The sequence below is a fragment of the Amblyomma americanum genome, chromosome 7 (genome assembly GCF_052857255.1).
Source record: "Amblyomma americanum isolate KBUSLIRL-KWMA chromosome 7, ASM5285725v1, whole genome shotgun sequence".
In the NCBI taxonomy this organism is placed as follows: Eukaryota; Metazoa; Arthropoda; class Arachnida; order Ixodida; family Ixodidae; genus Amblyomma; species Amblyomma americanum.
This window is the reverse complement of record NC_135503.1, coordinates 106,948,132-106,967,799: the sequence shown is the minus strand read 5'-3', so window position 1 is coordinate 106,967,799 and position 19,668 is coordinate 106,948,132. Positions and strand designations below refer to the sequence as shown.

Here is a 19,668-nt window from a genome sequence, read left to right as displayed (position 1 = left end):
TTTCTAGAGCCTTACTGAACTCATCATTAGCTTTGGCGCCTTTCATCCATTCCACCAGATTTGCCTTCAACTCATAGGCAAACTCTGCGTAACTGGCACCTTGCTTTCTTGTAAGGCTCCGAAACCTTTGCCTGAAAGCCTCTGCCGATAGACGAAATCTCTTGAGAAGGCTTTCTTTCACTTTATCGTAATCGTCAGAGTCCTCTGCAGAGAGTCTGGCGATGACATCCGCCGCCTCGCAGGGCAGCAAGCCCAACAAACGTCGCGGCCAAGAGCTGCGACTGAACTGTGCTTTTTCGCAAGCTCTTTCGAAGTTAACGAGATAGAGGCCTATATCCTGCCCAATCGTGAAGGGCTGCAATAGTTTCGATAGATCGTAAAGATCTTTTCGTGCCACTTCCTCTACTCCCCGAACACCACTCGTCTTTTTGAGCTCAACCTCTAGGCGAAGTTTCTCCACTTCCAGCTCTAGTTGCTTTCGCTCAACCGCTTGGCATCTCTGAATCTCATTCCATGCTTCCTCTACTTGCCCACTCTCGGCATCAGAAGATTCTATAGCCACGATGATCTCTGCTTTTGTCATCTCAGGGCTAATCTTCACTCCTAACTCCTCACTCAGACTCACGAGCTGAGTCTTGAGCAGCCGCTTCAAATCCATGACTGACAGCAAGCAGTGTGACAATGCAGTGGCCTCCACCCAGAAGTACTTTAAATCACGCTTCTGCGGCTGGCCTTGCCAGGGAAAAGATTACACCTCTATCTTATCAGCCTGGTACCCTAAAAGCAATGCCAACACTCACCCGTCCGCAACTGCCAGTCTGCGATCTCGGCGTGCTGTCCTCCGTCGGTCAGCCAGGCTCGATCCCACCGCGCTGCCACCAGTTGTCGCGACTCCGGATGTAGGGCCGGAGCCGAAGGTAGTGAAGACCGGCTCGGCGTTGAAAGACCACGGAGAAGAGGAGCTCTTTTAACAGAACAAATTTATTTTCGTCTTACATGTTGCAATCTTAGCGAGATTCCGAAGAATGCTCTCTGGTCCTGAACCATGGCTTTTTTTAACCCCTCTCTATTTCCCCAGGTCCCTAGTAAGGGAATTGGCGCGGACCAATCAACGAGCACATATCCACTCGGCGCCACGGAGACCCGTCTCCCAGATGCGAGCACGTATATCACCGCGTAAAACAAACACAACCAGCAGTCCGCAGGCAACCACGGTCTTCCTGGCATGTCGGTCCGTTTCACCGCCGTTCTTGAGTCCGCCTCCTCTGCGGCGTGTCGGCTCCGCTGAAAGGACGTAACAGTAAACCGACCTCCAAGCGAAGCCGGCGATGCTGTCCATCACTCTTTACCCGCCGCACCGGGGTCCGTCGGGTCACCCGCGGTAGCGTCCGCCGCTTACGGGTTCGGGAAACGACGCAAACTGGCGTCCCGTCCACACATTCCAAAGCGCGGCAGCCGTTGAGGCGCGTTGTTTTCCAGGCCTTGGTTGCGATCCGCTGGCTTCCGTGGAAATGCACTGGTGTTCTTGCTGTCACCATATGTCGTACTTTTCAGCTCTTCCGCCGACTTAACAGGCCATTCATTACAAGCTGTTCTCAACCTTAGCGATCCGTGCATGCACTGTAGGGGAGAGTGTGTACCCAGCATTGTCATCAGCGCTTGGTCAGTGAGCGATGTTTAAAAATAAAAAGGAACACGTCCGCGACAGGACTCAAACCTGCAATCTTCTGATCCGAAGTCAGACGCCGTATCCATTAGGCCACGGGGACTTTTTTTTCTTTATTGCATGAATATACATATCAATAAAATATCGTAGTTGTCATTCCCCTTGGCAGACAACCGTGTCTAATGGGCTTTCATTACAACAAGTTGGTCCATCAGACTCAATACATCATCCGCATTGTCCTGCTGCTTCAGGACTTCTCTTAATTTATACATATGTTCGAGAAAATAATCACATAGCCATAGCCATTCGTTCAAAATTGGACGCCCAAATAAAAACAGCAAAAACCCGACGGAACCTTTCGATATTGCTTCGTGCACAATATAATACTTGGAGTGAATACATGATCCTTGCTACAAGAAAGGTGTTACATACAGTAGCACGCGCGAAAATGGAAAGGTTACGGCCCATCCACCCTTTCGTCCTGCCCCACATTTCTTCTACTTTTTCATTCCAGTAACTGGTATTCTTCCCATATTTGTCCAGCGGGGCTCCCAAATAAACTCCGGGAGTTGTAACCCATCGGAGCTTTCCTGGGGCTTGAGCGTCGGTCATAGGCTGGGCGGGCGGGGGCTGGGAGGCGGCGTTGTGGAACAAGTGGCTAATCTAGGGGAGGACGTGGGGGTTGTCGTTGGGGCTGAGCAGTCCTTACTGCAGCGGTGTAGGTCATGGCCTGGGGTTCTGTGGCCGTCGGGGTGCCAAGAGCCTGTTGCACTTCTTCCCGTACCACGTCCATCAGAGTCGCTGCTTGTGGCTGTGGGGAGGATGGCAGTAATCGGCGTAGCTCCTCTCGGACGATTTCGCGGATAACTTCCCGCAAGCTGTCGCTGGTGGTGGCCGGCGTGTCTGAACGGATTGCACAGGCAGAGGAAGGGCGGTTGTACTGCCGAGCTCGGACGTCGAGGGTCTTCTCAATCGTGCAGGCTTCTTGCATGAATTCCTCGACTGTTTTTGGCGGCTGGCGGACGAGGCTGCCAAAGAGTTGTTCTTTTACACCGCGCATTAAAAACTGAACTTTCTTTTCCTCGGTCGTCCCGGGGTCGGCGCGGCGAAATAGGCGCTTCATCTCCTCGACGTAACCGCTGACGGGCTTATTCGGAAGCTGGATCCTGGACTCGAGGAGTCGTTCGGCTCTTTCTTTCCTCACGAACCTGGTGAATACCTTCAATAGTTCTCTCTTGAATAGCTCCCATGTCGTAAGGGACGACTCATAGTTTTCGTACCACGTGCGTGCGGAGCCATCCAATGAGAAGAACACGTGTCCAATTTTTGCCACATCATCCCACTTGTTGAATGACGCCACGCGCTCAAATTGTTCCAACCATTCTTCAGGGTCTTCGCCTAGAGATCCATTAAAAGTTGGCGGCACCCGCGGCTGCTGTAGTATGATCGATGTCGACATCTTCGGCGAGATTGCGGTGCTCGTAGCAGCGTCTTTTCGCTGTCTGGTGCGGTCCGGCAGTTTCCCGAACTCATGCACTTCTCCCTGGAGACGTCGGCTGGCTCGCTGAGCTGCTGGCTTATCCTCGGGTGCAGAGCGCTGAGGGCTGGCTTCACGACTTGAAGGGGGCGTCCGGAACATGGAAGGGTATACCCCGCACCTCCACCAGATGTCACGCAGTCCATGGTGACGGCAGTCGAAGCAGCGATGAAGACGGACGAAAGGGTCTTCTAAAAGACAAGTGTTTATTGGGCTGACTTGCACCCAAAATGGACTGAATCACTCGGCGGCGGCGAAGCGACAAGCTTGCTCGGCGGTCGTCGAACAGAATGCCCGCCGCTGTCGGCCGTGCTCAATTTAAAGCTGACAGCGAACTTGCGAGATAAAGAGCGCAAAGTTACTAGAACATTCCGGAACAACGTAGAATCAGCTCTGCCTGGCTGCGATCAATCGAGATAAATCTAGTCGCGTCTTGCGTCGCAAACAAAGCGATAAAGTGGTGTGGCGGCAGATTTTAAAAACGAACACTGCAAATATTCGCGGCACTATATTCTTTAAAACGTCAAAATATTCTCTCGCTCAGTTTATGCTCAAAATAATAACAGAAGCTTACGAAAATAAACAAGTTCCATTGTCTTTTACTACCTCCCACATTGTTTTAATTCCCAAGACTGAACACGGAGAAATGAATGTTGGTGAGGTCCAATGGACCGATCAGCCTCATTACCGTGGATCACAAGGTGTACATGAAGATTTTAGCCTGTTGGAGGTGGGGATCGGAGTCGCGCTCTGACGGAAGCACGGTCAAGACAACGCCCGTTTCCACCGCCAGGAGAGGACTGCCGAGTGGGTTTATTTACATTTTACAAGCGTAAAGATCAAATCTGGGATTTTTTCAACTGCACTCGCTGTCGAGGTTTATCGCGTTCTTCTTCTCTAAATTACCCAGGTCGAGGACGCACTCACCGGGGTGGGAGTGGCCTGAAACTTGCACTTGTTCGCACAAGCTCCCACCACCGCGCATAGGGACACGCCCCCGTCATACGTTGAGCCCGAGAGAGGGGGGGATGCCGTCGAGTTAACGTCGACTGCGGTAGGTGATGTCGTCTGACCAGCCGAATGTTCCCATGTGCTGCCGACGCCTGTTCTTCATCAGATGACAACCGACGCGCAAGGCCGAAACGCAAGGTCGAGGAGAGAGGCCGAAAGGGGTCCTTTGCCCTTAGCGATGGTTGCGGACGACGAGTGCCAGCCCGCCGCGGTGCTGACAACGCCGAAGAGCCCCCGGAAACTAGGCCTTTTTGTCCACCGACAGAGTCACTGCTATTGTGGAAGACGGCGTCGGAGACTTCGGAAAGGGGTCCGGTTGTGTTCAAACTTCAGTCCTCCGCTCTATCGGGCCCCACACTGCGACGGGCAAAGCTCGGTAATTGGAACCATGCAGCTGACACCTGGGTCCTCTCCGTGTGGTCCTTGAAGGCAGGCCTGGGAGCGATCATCACCGGGTTGCTCGGAGCCACCGAGTAGAAACTGGCTCCCAACAGGCGAGACTTGCTGTCGCCGTTGATAATAACTAGACTTGCTGTCGCCATTCTCAACTAGCCAGAAGATTGCAAAGTGTAACCACCAAATTAGCTGGGCCGCACCAAACCTGTGGCTTCAAAGGTCGCAGTATTGCCGCAAAAATACATATTGCACGAACCGTATTAGAAGGCGTTGACGCGCTTGGCAGTCAGGTAGCTATGATACAGCTTCGACCGCGTTTCTCCTAACATTCTTTTCTCCATCCTAGAGAATGCCAAGCTGGGTAGCCCAACAGTAGAAGGGGTGAAAATGGCGTACGCAAATTGTACGACGCGTATTATTGTTAACGGCGACCTTACTGACAGTCATCATAAAATAGCGCGAAGAAGACAGGGCAACAAGAAGAGGAACGAACAGGAACACCCATAGCGCAGCAACACTGACTGCGCTTTGTGTGTTCTGGTTCGTGCCTCTTCTTATTGTCCTGTCTTCTTCGCGCTGCTTTATTATGACAGATTCCAAGAACCAACTAGCCCAGCATCATGCCTTACTTAGTGACAGCCTCATAGTGCGCTCGTCGGTGAGGCAAGCATGCCCGCTTTCTCTCCTGCGTTTTGCAGTGTATCTCGAGCCGTTATGTTTGGTCATTCTTAACGGTGACTGCCTTCCTGGTTTCAAGCTGCAGTCAGCCGAAGTGAAAATTCTTCCATACGCTGATGACATGGCAGTATTTTGCACATAGAGACAGCATTCGTGAAGCTACGAATGTTATCGAAAAGTTCTGAGGCCAGTCTGGATGTCTGATAAACTGGGAAAAAAGCTCCAGATTTTGACGAGGGGAATGGGATGTTTCACCGGAATTTTTTTCTCGACTGCAATGAACTGACTTGCTGGCGCGGTACCTTGGGGTGCCCCTAAAATTGAAGGCAGGAAAGCAGCTGTGGAGCTTTTCATATGCCTTTGTGTGCAATGTTTTCCTGATTTCTAAGATATGGAACGTCATGACTGTGTTCTGTGCATCGCGCATGTAACATTTAAAAAATCCAGAGTATGTTTAGCGTTTTTCTTGGGCGTCGACCCGGGAGAAAACGACGCGAACAAACTTGTTTATTTCAGTCAAAAGCGGTGGCGTTGGACTGGTTCATCTGTTTTTGCGTCAAGTGGTACTCTGCTTTATTTTCCTTCGTGACCAAAATGACATATTTTTGAGAACTGTTATGCAAATGCGGTTGCAAAGGCTGCTCCCCGGAATCATGGTGAGGTCATGCGAAAACGTGTGGTGCTGCAAAGAGATATTTGCGCGAGGTTGTTCTTTCCTTCAAGTTGTTGGAAGTGCGTTTTTCACTGGAATACTTGTGCAATGCTCCCAAAAAGAAGTTGTATAAGGATCTGGTTGAAATTATGCTGTCGCCACCAATTGTATCGCGCACCTTACCGTGAAGGCCCAGCGCAGGATATACTAAAACGGGTGAAAAAGTTGCCAGTTCAGCCGACAGTCAAAACATTCTTTTTCAAGTTGCATTCTAATACACTGCCCGTAAAAACCTGGCTTCATGAAAAAGGAATCTTTGTCCCATGGACAACAAATTGCCTGCCGAGACATATATTAGTGTGGGCAGAGAAAAAAGAAAGCAAAATAATGTCGCCCAGCGAGTGGAACATGCATAAAGGTCTTAAAGGGTCCTTCAAAAGGGTGTTTGAGGTTGTCTATAAAATGCCCGCATTATGTAAAGTACAGGCCAATGAGCGTTCATGCCGCGTACAAGACCTCAAAAGCGGGCTGATAATTTACAATACAATTTGCAAAACTCCGGCTTCCACGCCTACCGGCGACCTGTGGTGCTGGGCTTTCGCCCTAATTCGCGCTTGTTACGTCAGCATCCGCCCTCGTTACGTCATGTAGCGCTCGTTACGTCAGCAGCGGACTGCTAGCATTGGCTCGCGCGCGTCCGCAGCCGGCGGAGAGGGCGAGTGCGAGGGGCCGGCGGAGGACCGCCGACGTATCAGCGTGCAAAATGTGACGAGAAGAGAGGAAAAGGTGCGAAGACGCGGAAATTCAAATTTTGTCTGTAGGTAACTCAGCTTCCACAAAACGCATCCAAAAAATTCTTGCTGGGGGATATTTGTGAAGCGGCGTCGTTAGCATCCTAGGCACATCGCATCTTTGTTCAGATCCCTTTCACGGACCCTTTAAAGGAGTTTACAGTGCAGACAGACAAAACACAGGAAGAAACGAAGTGACAGAACCGAGCGCTGACTACGAGTGCAATTGAACATGTTTTCTCAGATTGCTGCAGGACGCAATATATTTTCTGGGATGTCCTAGAGAGAACTATCAAGAAAGAACTCCCACTGCGCCATATGGTATCAGATTTTTTCCAGTTAATCACGCAGATGTATCCTATGACATATTAATGCTTCTTGGCCTCCACAGCTTGAGAAAAACACGAATTCAAGTAAGGCATGCGGATATTAACTCTCGCAGTGTACGTGAAGACTATGTTGAAAGAGCTGTTTATTTACGGGAATGTTGCCAGGCGCAGCCTGTCTCACCCCAGTGAGTAAGACTGCTAGATGATCTATTCAAATTCAAGAAATTTTAACTCCACTCATGTCAGCCCAAGTGTAGCTGAAGTGTTATGTTATTATAAGTGACTAATTTTGTCATGACAATCTCGAAATTAAAAAAGCGAGTGGAGAAACAATACGTCCGCGTGGCCTGGACAAGGCTTCTGACTTCGGATCAGGAGATTGCAGGTTCGAGTCCTGTCGCGGACGCGTTTTTTTATTTTTAGACATCGATCACTGACCACGCGCTGATAACGATAGTTGGTACACTCCATCCCCTACAGTGCATACAGGGATCGCTAAGGATGAGAAGAGCTGTGAAACGGGCCGCGTGGGGTGAACAGGGCGCGTTCCTTGCTTCCTTTTCCCTCTGCTTCCCTTTCTAATGTACAGCACACAATTGGGCAGCTTTTATGCGTTGGGAAGCGCGTGGGGTATAGGATAGGATTGCTTTATGGAGTTCTAGCGCAAGTGCTTTTATGCGGTTCAGATTAGTCCATCTCCGCAACGGTCGCTTGCCCCTATTCCAGGGCTCTGCTGGATGCTGCCGTCAGCTTAGGTCGCCGTACTAGACCGATCTGGTCATCGCGGCACTCGCTGGAGAGCATACCCTCCCATTGCCCCGCACTTGGGTTTGGTATAATTGGAACGGCGTCGACTTTTTGACGTGCCCATGTTATGTAGTGTAGATTTTTCATGGAACCACGGACACTTGTTTTCGTAAAGAGTGGGGTAGATTTTACTTAGTGGGGTTAGGTTTGGATATGACCCCTTTGTAGCTCTCTCCATGTGACAGCCTCTTTTTTGTTTAAGGATTTGTGCTGTGGTGGTTACCGCATCCGGCTGCCTCTGTAGTTTTTTAGTATGGCAGAGTATTCCTGAAGTACTGGCAGGGATTCCACAAGGTCGTTGACGTTGGATGATCGGTAGTTAGTATATCCTCGAGCTATCCTATCCGCCTCTTGGTTTTCTGCCACCCCCTTGTGCCCCGGTACCCAGATGATCTTATGATTGATCGGTTCTGCATCTGTCGTGTCTTGCAGTCTACAGAGCAGAGTATGCGGAGCGCTCTGTGACCGACTCTGCCGCAAAGACAGATGCGGCAGGCTGCTTGTGAGTGAGTAAGAATTGTCAGTGACTGCCCAATCCGATAGCCCTCGCTGCCGCTAGAGCGACGGCCGCCTCTTCAGCCTCGGCTATCGTGCAGTTTTGCAATGAGGCGCTAGTAATCTCGTGTAATTCCGAGTTGACTACAGTTGACACTGCGTTGTTGGTGTCTTGTCTCCTGGTCATGGCGTATGTGGCAGCGTCCACGTGCAATATTGTACCCAGGGATGCGTGTGTTTTATGTAAGCGGTCGACCCTTACCTCTTTGCGGTCTTTGTGGAGGTTGAGGTCCATACTTCTTGGTATAGGTGCCAACCTGAGCGGGCTGCGGCACTCATCGGGGACCGTTTCGGCTCGCAATATTTGTAGCACAGTTTATTTAAGAGAACTCTGCCGGTGGGGGTCTGCTGCAGTCTGCGCATTTGGGCGACGTGCTGCTCTTCCCGTAGTTCTCCGAACGTGTTGTGCAGTCGGAAGGCTAAGAGCTTTTCAGTTGACGTGTTATGGGGTAGTCGAATCGCGATTTTATACGCTTAGCGTAAAATGGCGTCCGCCTGTTGTATTTCACTCTTGATATGGTTGTAGTACGGGAGACTGTACGTCGCCCGGCTGACCACTAGGCTCCTGACCAGCTTGAGTGTGTCTTCTTCGCGCATGCCATGACGTCTGTGTGAGACGCGTGTAATCACGCGGGCCACTTGGAGTGTAGATGCCTTTAATAGCGCAAGGGTGTGAGTACAGCGTTGATTTGACTGTATCCGTGCACATCCGTAGGACTCGTATGAGTGCCTTCTCTGGTATTGGTTCTCCTTCGAGGTAGACTTTTAGTCGAAGCTCTTTACTGGTAGGGACTGTTCGGCTCTGTTTTCCTCGCCACACCCGTAGGAGGAAGAATCCGTCCGCGTGGCCTAATGGATAAGGCGTCTGACTTCGGATCAGAAGATTGCAGGTTCGAGTCCTGTCGCGGACGTATTCCTTTTTATTTTTAAACATCGCTCACTGACCAAACGCTGCTGACAATAGTGGGTAGACACTCTCCCCTACAGTGCATACAGGGGTCGCTAAGGTTGAGAAGAGCTGTGAAAAAGGCCGCGTGGAATGAACAGAACACACATTCCTTGCCGTTTCCCTTTCCAATGGAGTGTACACAATAGCGCGGCTTTCATGCTTTGGGAAGTGAGTGGAGGAAGATTCCGTCCGCGTGTCCTAATGGATAAGGCGTCTGACTTCGGATCAGAAGATTGCAGGTTCGAGTCTATCGCGGACGTGTTCCATTTTATTTTTAAACATCGCTCATTGACCAAGCGCTGATGACAATAGTGGGTACACACTCTCTCCTACAGTGCATGCAGGGATCGCTAAGGTTGAGAAGAGCTGTGAAAAAGGCCGCGTGGAATGAACAGAACACACATTCCTTGCCCTGTTTTCCTTTCCAATGGAGTGTACACAATAGCGCGGCTTTTATGCGTTGGGAAGTGAGTGGAGGAAGAATCCGTCCGGATTCCACTTCCGGCCGCCGCAGCGTACGGACGTGTGATGACGGGCTCCGTAGGAGCGGCTACAGCGGCCATGTCTGGCCGCGGAAACAGGTTTTTTGAAACTAACGAGTACGAGGTCATCCTACCAAGTCTGCCTACATGTCGTATAGTTTTTAATACAGTTTTTCTTCACGCTGACGTCCGTGCACGACCGTACCGCGTCGAAGATTTCCGTGACGCGTTGGTTCACCTCAAGTTGCTCCCTGACGTAACCGCCTTGGGGGCGTATCGGATGAGTCACGTCTGGGCGGTGACTTTCGACAGTGCTCACGCTGTCAAGAAGATGCTCGCCGCTGGTGAAATTCAAGTCAAGGAACGTCGCTGTTTGTTAATTGACCCAGCAAACCAAGATGTTCGAATGAAGATTCACTGGTTGCTTCCCGGAGTGCCAGATGAAGACGTGCGGGCGGCCTTTGTGCCGTACGGAAAAGTAACTGATGTCAAGGCTGAGCGTTGGCGGGTACAAGGCGTCACCGATAAAGGGTCGACAACGCGCCTGGTGTCTCTTTCGCTGAAAGCGGGAGTCAAGCTGGACGATTTGCCGCATCAGGTGAGCATCGCTGGTGAATTGGCCCTGGTTGTGGTACCGGGCAGGGCCCCCCTCTGCTTGCGCTGCGTGGCAAGGGTCATGTTCGGCGTGATTGCAAAATTCCGCGGTGTGGTGCGTGCCGCCGGTTCGGGCATGAGGAGAGTGAGTGTGTGCGAACGTATGAGAGCGTGACCGGCCACTTTTCTAACGAAGGAGCGTCCGAGCTGATGATGGATGAGCATGACGCCGAAGAAGCAGCGACGGGAAAGGGAGGCAACGTTTTGGACACACTGGTGCCCCTTTCAACCAGTGTCGCAGAGGGGAGCGGGAGGCTTGAGCCTGCATCCAGTGTCCCGCAAAACGGTTTGCCTGATGAGAAGGCTGCTGTGTTGGAAGACGCCGCCGCCCGTCCTAACGAAGCTTCGGAGAACGCTGAAAGTCAGCAGGAGGAAATGGTGGTCTCCCTGGCTGCAAGCAGCAGTCAGGCTGGAAAGCGACCACGAGAAAAGAATTCCGATGCGCCGCATACTCCTGAAGAAGGCGCTGAAGAACCCCCGGCGAAAGCTCCTGGAGTGAGGCGTCCGTCTTTCAAGCCGCGGCCTAACGTTACACCCGACCCGCGGCAGGCGGCCAAGCCGCCTCCGTAGTTAGGTCGACCGCGTGCACCTGGGTGCCTTCGCGTGCAGCGGCAGCATCGACGGACAACAGGCAGCGTCGCCTTTCAAGTTTCCTAGTCAGCGCAACCATGGACTATTGTGAGTTCAGCGACGTTGCTGCACGTAGCCTCCTTGTTCACAATGTAAACGATAGGCGGTACAATTTGCTTTAAAAAGAAAAGATGGAAGGGAAAAAAGATGCAGCATTACGTATAGCAACGCTTAACGTGCACGAGAGGGCTAGCCGCAAAGCGGCGGCAGTATCAATTAAATCGCCTTCTACTAGAAAATGACATCGACATTGCGGCTATACAAGAGACAAAAGTAGAATCTGAAGAGCAAATTGACCTCATGTTGTTACCTTTTCGATCCCGCTATTACATCTGTGTGAGTCATGCCGTTGGCACTTCTGGGGGTGTTTTTGCTTTTGATGCGAAACTCAATTGGTATTGTTGTAGATTGTGTAAAAGTAGACGCAAGTGGTAGTCTTATTGTTTGCGATTTTTTCTTTGCTCAGATGAAATGGCGAGTGATCTGTATATATGCCCCGAACAAGCAACAAGAGCGCAGAGTTTTCTTTGAGGAACTTGTGCCCCATGTCGGTGCAGAGCGAAATTTTGTTTTACTCGGTGACTTTAATTGTGTTTGTATGCCTGAAGATAGGGCAAGGAGGCACACTTTGCGCGACCGCAGCGCTCTTTACTTGAACACGTTGGTCACAGAGCAAAAGTTCGAAGATGTAGGTTTGCTGCTATCTAATTCTAGTCTGCCACAGTACACTCATTTTCAGCGCGATTCTCAAGCTAGACTTGATAGAGCTTACATATCCGTCACCCTCGTGCCACTGTGTACCCATTACATGGTGAAACATGTATCATTCAGTGACCATAGCCTGGTTATGTTTACATTAGGTACCAAACAAAGGAATTCGCGCTTTAACTGGCATGTTTGGAAGATGAATAACAAACTTCTCGAAGACGAGACCTTCGTTAGCAAGACCCAAGATAGTATACGAGAAGTACTGACAAGTGGGGCTAATAGTTTTATTTGCGCGTGGTAGTGTTTCAAAGAAAACGTTAAGATGAGCGCAATCGAACACAGTACTGCGAAACAACACAAAAGAAAACAGGCTGAGAAGCAATTACAATGCCAGCTGGATTTGTTACTCAGTCAAGAATGTGCGCAGTCGGGACTGCGCAGTACAGAAATCAGAGATGTTAGTAGGCCAGCTGGAAGTGCTAGACAATGATAAGTACAAGGGAGCAGTTATACGGCCACGGGCAGAAAAGCTTTGGGTTAGTGAAATGCCAACGAAGCGGGCACTTGCGGATGAAAAGAGCTACGCAGCGAAAAATGATATCCAAGAGATAAGGCTCGAAAATGCAGTCACCCGAGACAAGGAAATGATTAAAAGAGCCTTTGTCGAACACTACAGCGAATTATTTAGGTGCAGAAACAAACTTGCAGAGGGTTTTGAAAGCACGTTTTTGTCGCTCATGCCAAAACTCAACGAAGAAAGGAAATCATTTCTAGAAGTTCCAGTTACAATCCAAGAAATTGAAAAAGCCATAGATGATCTTAGTCCGGGCGAAACGCGTGGTCCAGACGGTTTAAGCGCGGCTTTCTATAAGCGGTTTCGAGAAGTGGCAGAGGCATTACGCGCTGTTTTAATGGAGGCGTACGAAAAGAAAGAGCTGTCACCGTCTTTCCGGCGAGTGCATATAGTACTAATTCCTAAGAGTAATGATCGCGAGAAGCAGAACTTGGTTTCGTCTTTCAGACCTATAACGTTAACGAACGTGGATTATAAAATCTATATAGACGGTGCTAGCAAGGAGATTGCAAACTGTCATCAAAGATGTTGTGGGACCACACCAGACTTGTGGCATCAAAGGAAGGTCAATAACCACTAACATTCACATTATGAGGAGCATTTTAGAGTGTTGTGACGTTTTCTCAATGCGCGCAGCTGTGTTACAGGTTGATCTTGAAAAAGCTTTCGATCGCGTCCATCACGACACACTTTTCAGCCTATTGGAATATGTAAACTTGGGCTCAGTGATTTCGGATGGTGTGAGAATGGCATACAAGGGGTGTTTCGCCAATATTGTAGTCAACAAATAACTCACCGATAGTATCGAAATCCATTCCTCTGTCAGGCAAGGGTGCCCCTTATCCCCCTTGCTATTTGCCATCTATCTGGAGCCGTTTTGCTTGAAAGTACTGTACAATGAAAGGGTTAGAGGCTTCCAGTTAATGTCAACAGAAGTGAAGGTGCTTTCGTATGCTGATGATATTGCTATTGTTTGCAAGGACAAAGAAAGTGTCAAGGAGGCCCTGAACGATGCCACAGCATACTGCAGATGTACCGGCAGTGTTATAAACTGGAACAAATGCCTCGGTTTCTGGCAGGGGGAGTGGGAAGACTCTCCTTCCTTATTTCAAAATGTTCAGTGGTCAGACGTGGCTACAAAGTATCAAGGCGTACCAATTCAGCACTACAAGGACACGAAACAGTATTGGCGAGATGAAACTGAGCATATGCGTTCAAAAACAACTAAATGGGGTGGCAGGGATTTTTCCATTCTTGCTCGCGCAATAGTGTGTAACCTTTTCCTTGTCGCGAAAGTATGGTACGTGCTGCAGACGATGTTCATGACAAGAATGTGTGTTCAGAAGCTGCACAGAGTGTTAGCTGTGTATGTGTGGGGATCAACATGGGAGCGCACGAGCCGGACAAACTTGTTTCGCTCAGCGCCGAATGGTGGTTTGGGTCTTGTACATTTGTTTTTAAGACAGGTTGTCTCGAGATTCATTTTCCTGCGAGACCAAAAGGATCCCTTATGGAGGACAGTGATGCAAGTGCGGCTGCAAACCTTTTTACCCGAATTTCTGGTTTGTACGCAAGGGTTTCATCGTCGAGGTGTGCAGGGGTATTTGCGTGAAGTGGTTGGAGCCTTTCAAATATTGAAAGTGCAATTCTCGATGCAGTACCTTAGTGGCGTAAAACGTAGGTGGTTCTATACGGACCTGTCAGATTTGATGTTACCAGTGCCAATTTATCGCATACTGAATGGTGATGGTCAGGGTGATGATGTTCTTAAAAGAGTGAAGAAGATGGCCGTGCGGCCATCGGTGAAAACTTTCTTTTTCCACTTACATAGTGGCACACTGCCCGTGAAGCCATGGTTGGAAGAGAAGGAGATATATGTCCCATGGGGCACAAACTATTTAATATGCCGCAAGCCAGAAACTGTAGAACATATATTCTTGGACGGTTGGGATGCAGTCTTTCTTTGGGACATCCTGCAAAGGACGCTAAAGAAAGACCTTCCAATAACACCGTATGGCATCCGTTTTTTGCCAGTTGATAACGAAGACGGTGCACCGTTTGATTTGTTCATGCTGTTGGTACTGCATGGTGTATGGAAGACACGAATGGGTGTCCATCATGCAGATCAAAATGTGGGACCCGCTAGAGAGTACTTTGTTGAGAGTATTGCTTACCTAAAAGATGTGTATAAGGAAAAAGTTGGTAAACAGGAATGGTACACTCTGTTGAATGACCTTGTTGCCCTGAAACGGTTTTAACCTACGAGTGCTGTCTTTGTTCAGATAGCACCTTTTAATGTGTTGTATTTGTTTTTCCTGCCTAGTCGGCAATAAAGAAAAAAAATGAAAAATCCGTCCGCATGGCCTAATGGATAAGGCGTCTGACTTCGGATCAGGAGATTGCAGGTTCGAGTCCTGTCGCGGACGTGTTCCTTTTTATTTTTAAACATCGCTCACTGACCAAGCGCTGATGAAAATAGTGGGTACACACTCTCCTCTACAGTGCATGCAGGGATCGCTAAGGTTGAGAAGAGCTGTGAAGCGGGGCGCGTGGAATGAAACGGACACACGTTTCTGGCCCTGTTTTCCTTTCCAATAGAGTGTACACAATAGCGCGGCTTTTATGCGCTGGGAAGTGAGTGGAGGAAGAATCCGTCCGCGTGATGTCTACTACCGAGCAGTAAAGGATGAAATAGAAAAAATAAACCCGTGCAAGAACCTGAAGATACGGCAACAATGGGAGCTAAGCAAAGAATCTTTAAAAATCAAAGCAATAGAAAGGGCCACTTGTATCCGGTATAAGGAAAAACAAGACGAAGCTGAGTTAAGGGCACTACTGCAAACGTTGCTGAAGCAGGAATGCAAGGCGCCTGGGAAATGGATAGTAGATGTCTGGAAAACCAAGCAAAAGATAGAACTTATGGAAGAACGGCGTTATCGCGGAGCACTCGTGAGGGCGAGGGCGGAAGACACAGCTGCTGGCGAAGCGCCATCAAAACGTGCTGTCGGTTTAGAAAAAACCCACGCTGAAAGTAATCACATCGATAAAATAGAATTGGGGGGGGGGGGGGGGGGGTATCTTATCGGCAAACACTGACGACATCGAAGCAGCCTTTACAGAATTCTACCAGAGGCTTTTTTCGTGGCATCCGGCAGACGCAGTTGCGTTTAAGCATCAGTTTCTTGGTGCAATGCCACGGCTGGACGAAGAAAGGAAAAAGAAAATGGAACTAGCAATAACTGAAAACGAAGTAGGGCCGCGATAGATGAATTAAACCTAGGAAAATCACCAGGACCAGATAGATTCAGTGCGGCATTTTATAAAGAATTTAAGCATGAAATTGCCCTGGAGATGTGTACAATGTTTAACGAAGCCTATGAAATAAACTTTTTGCCTCCGTCTTTTGGGACTTCCCATACGGTACTCATACCGAAAACTGATGATATAGAGAAATTACAATCTGTTACCGCATATCGACCGATAGCACTCACTTATGTGGACTACAAAATTTTTATGAAGGTATTGACGCGAAGACTACAGACAGTGATAACGGATATTGTTGGACCCCACCAGACATGTGGAATAAAAGGACGACCGATTTTTTCCAACTTTCACAAAGCACGCAGTGTACTTGAAACATGCGATGAAATTAATGGGCGGGTGGCCATGCTTCGGATTAATCTCGAAAAAGCTTTTGATTGTGTTTCTCATGAAATCTTGTTTTCCGTTTTAGACCATGTGAATGTCGGTTCAGTTATCCGCGAGGGTGTAGCCCTGGCGTATTGGAACTACACGACAAGATTGATTGTTAACAAGTGTCTGGGGGCCCCCATTAGCGTGCAAAGTTCGGTGCGTCAGGGCTGCCCCCTCAGCCCTCTCTTATTTTGTGTTTACATCGAAACACTGTGTAGGAAAATATTAGAAGACAATAGTATTAATGGCTTTAGGTTGCAAACTGCTGAAGTTAAGCTGCTGGCGTATGCTGACGACGTTGCTGCATTCACGGTTGATCAGGGGAGCATAAGCGAAGCTGTCGGGTGTGTACGCGAGTTCAGCGAAGTCACCGGTAGCGGGGTTAATTGGGCCAAATGCCTCGGACTCTGGCATGGATGGTGGCCATCCCACCATGATCATTTCGCCAACGTACCGTGGGCGACGACCCCGGGCAAGTATTTGGGCGTTCCGCTCGATGCTTATCGCGAAAGCGAGGAGTATTTTAAACAGCAAACGAAAGAAGCACGTGACAGAGCTGGAAAATGGAAAGGCACCAATCTCTCCATTTTCGCCAGAGCTACAGTCTGCAACCTGTTTTTTATCAGCAAGCTCTGGTATGTGATGCAGGTTTTGCATTGCTCTCGGGTCCACATTCAGAAGATACACCGGATTTTTGCCGTCTTTATATGGGCTTCCGAATGGGAACGTTGCAGCCGAACGAACCTGTTCCGGCGGGTAAAAGACGGTGGGTTGGGGCTAGGGCACCTCTTTTTAAGGCAGCTGGTGAACCGTTTTTTTGTTTTTTCCCGACGTCTCAGACCCGTTCTTGCGCACCGTGTGCCAGGTGAGGCTGCGGCGATTATTTCCCGAGTTTGTTGTTCCCACAGAAAAGGTCTCGGGTGGAATTTTTGGTCACTACAAAGAGAGTGTAGCAAGTGTTAGGTTTCTTTCAGCGCGTTTTTCCAGCGATTATTTGTATAAAACTAAAAGAAAAAAGTTGTACCATGATCTTTGTGATATTGTTTTCCCAGAGCCAATGTACAGAGCCATGTGCAGTGGAGGTCCGGGAGCTGACGTTTTAAAAAGGGTGAAGAAAATGCAGGTGCCACCAGGAGTAAAGACCTTTTTTAAGTTACACACCGGGACACTACCAGTTAAAAAGTTTTTGGAGGGAAAGGATTTCTTTTTAATGTGTGGGGATCGAACTGCTTAATTTGTAAACAGCCCGTAACAATAGACCATGTTTTTTTGCATTGCTGGGAAGGGGTTTATTTTTGGGATGTGTTACAAAGGACAATAAAGAAAGAGCTACCACTTGACGCGCAGGGAATTCGTTATTTAAGCACAGACAATGAGGATGGGGTACCATTTGATCTCATGATGCTCTTGTGCCTCCACTGTATATGGCGCTCCAGAATGGCAGGCTATTATTGTGACAAAGACGCACGACCTGCCCGAATTTATTTTAGGGAAACAATGGACTGCTTTCTGGCCATCCAGAAAGCAGCTGCGGAGCCTCCCGAGTGGCTCTCGAGGCTAGAGCCGCTCTGTATGCTTCGTGAATTCTAGAATGACGAAGCCAGACACATGCTGGCTGACCACGACAGTGTCTTATGTACATAGTGTTTTGAGTGGCTTTTGTTGAGTGTTTTTTGGTTAAATGTTATGAGCCAAAGCCAGGCAATAAAGAAAAAAAAAAGAATCCGTCCACATGGCCTAATGGATAAGGCGTCTGACTTCGGATCAGAAGATTGCACGTTCTAGTCCTGTCGCGGACGTGTTCCTTTTTATTTTTAAACATCACTCACTGACCAAGCGCTGATGACAGTAGTGGGCACACACTCTCCCCTACAGTGCATACAGGGATCGCTAAGGTTGAGAAGAGCTGTGAAAAAGGCCGCGTGGAATGAACAGAACACACATTCCTTGCCCTGTTTCCCTTTCCAATGGAGTGTACACAATAGCGCGGCTTTTATGCGTTGGGAAGTGAGCGGAGGAAGAATCCGTCCGCGTGGCCTAATGGATAAGGCGTCTGACTTCGGATCAGAAGATTGCAGGTTCGAGTCCTGTCGCGGACGTGTTCCTTTTTATTTTTAAACATCGCTCACTGACCAAGCGCTGATGACAGTAGTGGGTACACACTCTCCCCTACAGTGCATACAGGGATCGCTAAGGTTGAGAAGAGCTGTGAAAAAGGCCGCGTGGAATGAACAGAACACACATTCCTTGCCCTGTTTCCCTTTCCAATGGAGTGTACACAATAGCGCGGCTTTTATGCGTTGGGAAGTGAGTGGAGGAAGAATCCGTTCGCGTGGCCTAATGGATAAGGCGTCTGACTTCGGATCAGAAGGTTCCAGGTTCCAGTCCTGTCACGGACGTGTTCCTTTTTATTTTTAAACATCGCTCACTGACCAAGCGCTGATGACAGTAGCGGGTACACACTCTCTCCTACAGTGCATACAGGGATCGCTAAGGTTGAGAAGAGCTGTGAAAAAGGCCGCGTGGAATGAACAGAACACACATTCCTTGCCCTGTTTCCCTTTCCAATGGAGTGTACACAATAGCGCGGCTTTTATGCGTTGGGAAGTGAGCGGAGGAAGAATCCGTCCGCGTGGCCTAATGGATAAGGCGTCTGACTTCGGATCAGAAGATTGCAGGTTCGAGTCCTGTCGCGGACGTGTTCCTTTTTATTTTTAAACATCGCTCACTGACCAAGCGCTGATGACAGTAGTGGGTACACACTCTCCCCTACAGTGCATACAGGGATCGCTAAGGTTGAGAAGAGCTGTGAAAAAGGCCGCGTGGAATGAACAGAACACACATTCCTTGCCCTGTTTCCCTTTCCAATGGAGTGTACACAATAGCGCGGCTTTTATGCGTTGGGAAGTGAGTGGAGGAAGAATCCGTTCGCGTGGCCTAATGGATAAGGCGTCTGACTTCGGATCAGAAGGTTCCAGGTTCCAGTCCTGTCACGGACGTGTTCCTTTTTATTTTTAAACATCGCTCACTGACCAAGCGCTGATGACAGTAGCGGGTACACACTCTCTCCTACAGTGCATACAGGGATCGCTAAGGTTGAGAAGAGCTGTGAAAAAGGCCGCGTGGAATGAACAGAACACACATTCCTTGCCCTGTTTCCCTTTCCAATGGAGTGTACACAATAGCGCGGCTTTTATGCGTTGGGAAGTGAGCGGAGGAAGAATCCGTCCGCGTGGCCTAATGGATAAGGCGTCTGACTTCGGATCAGAAGATTGCAGGTTCGAGTCCTGTCGCGGACGTGTTCCTTTCTATTTTTAAACATCGCTCACTGACCAAGCGCTGATGACAGTAGTGGGTACACACTCTCCCCTACAGTGCATACAGGGATCGCTAAGGTTGAGAAGAGCTGTGAAAAAGGCCGCGTGGAATGAACAGAACACACATTCCTTGCCCTGTTTCCCTTTCCAATGGAGTGTACACAATAGCGCGGCTTTTATGCGTTGGGAAGTGAGTGGAGGAAGAATCCGTCCGCGTGGCCTAATGGATAAGGCGTCTG

The 19,668-nt window shown here is 49.2% G+C and overlaps 1 protein-coding gene, 5 non-coding genes and 1 pseudogene across 6 annotated transcripts; all 7 read left to right on the top strand.

Moving 5' to 3' along the window:
• The first annotated feature begins 9,260 nt into the window (after window positions 1-9,260).
• Window positions 9,261-9,333, top strand: TRNAR-UCG (transfer RNA arginine (anticodon UCG)). The gene has a single exon. It is a non-coding gene; the product is annotated as a tRNA-Arg (tRNA).
• Window positions 9,334-9,899: 566 nt separating this feature from the next.
• On the top strand, window positions 9,900-11,077 carry LOC144097984 (uncharacterized; annotated as a pseudogene).
• Window positions 11,078-13,092: 2,015 nt separating this feature from the next.
• Window positions 13,093-14,677, top strand: LOC144097373 (uncharacterized). The gene has a single exon (XM_077630108.1). It carries the CDS (start codon window positions 13,343-13,345, stop codon window positions 14,675-14,677), a length of 1,335 nt encoding a protein of 444 aa, XP_077486234.1. The 5' UTR covers window positions 13,093-13,342.
• Window positions 14,678-14,772: 95 nt separating this feature from the next.
• On the top strand, window positions 14,773-14,845 carry TRNAR-UCG (transfer RNA arginine (anticodon UCG)). Its single transcript has one exon. It is a non-coding gene; the product is annotated as a tRNA-Arg (tRNA).
• Window positions 14,846-18,138: 3,293 nt separating this feature from the next.
• Window positions 18,139-18,211, top strand: TRNAR-UCG (transfer RNA arginine (anticodon UCG)). The gene has a single exon. It is a non-coding gene; the product is annotated as a tRNA-Arg (tRNA).
• A 527-nt stretch (window positions 18,212-18,738) lies between these two features.
• Window positions 18,739-18,811, top strand: TRNAR-UCG (transfer RNA arginine (anticodon UCG)). The gene has a single exon. It is a non-coding gene; the product is annotated as a tRNA-Arg (tRNA).
• A 527-nt stretch (window positions 18,812-19,338) lies between these two features.
• TRNAR-UCG (transfer RNA arginine (anticodon UCG)) lies at window positions 19,339-19,411 on the top strand. The gene has a single exon. It is a non-coding gene; the product is annotated as a tRNA-Arg (tRNA).
• Window positions 19,412-19,668: the final 257 nt, after the last annotated feature.

Coding starts and splice junctions, on each gene's coding strand:
- LOC144097373 (XM_077630108.1), top strand. CDS start 13,343: ATGTCAACAGAAGTGAAGGTGCTTTCGTATGCTGATGATATTGCTATT.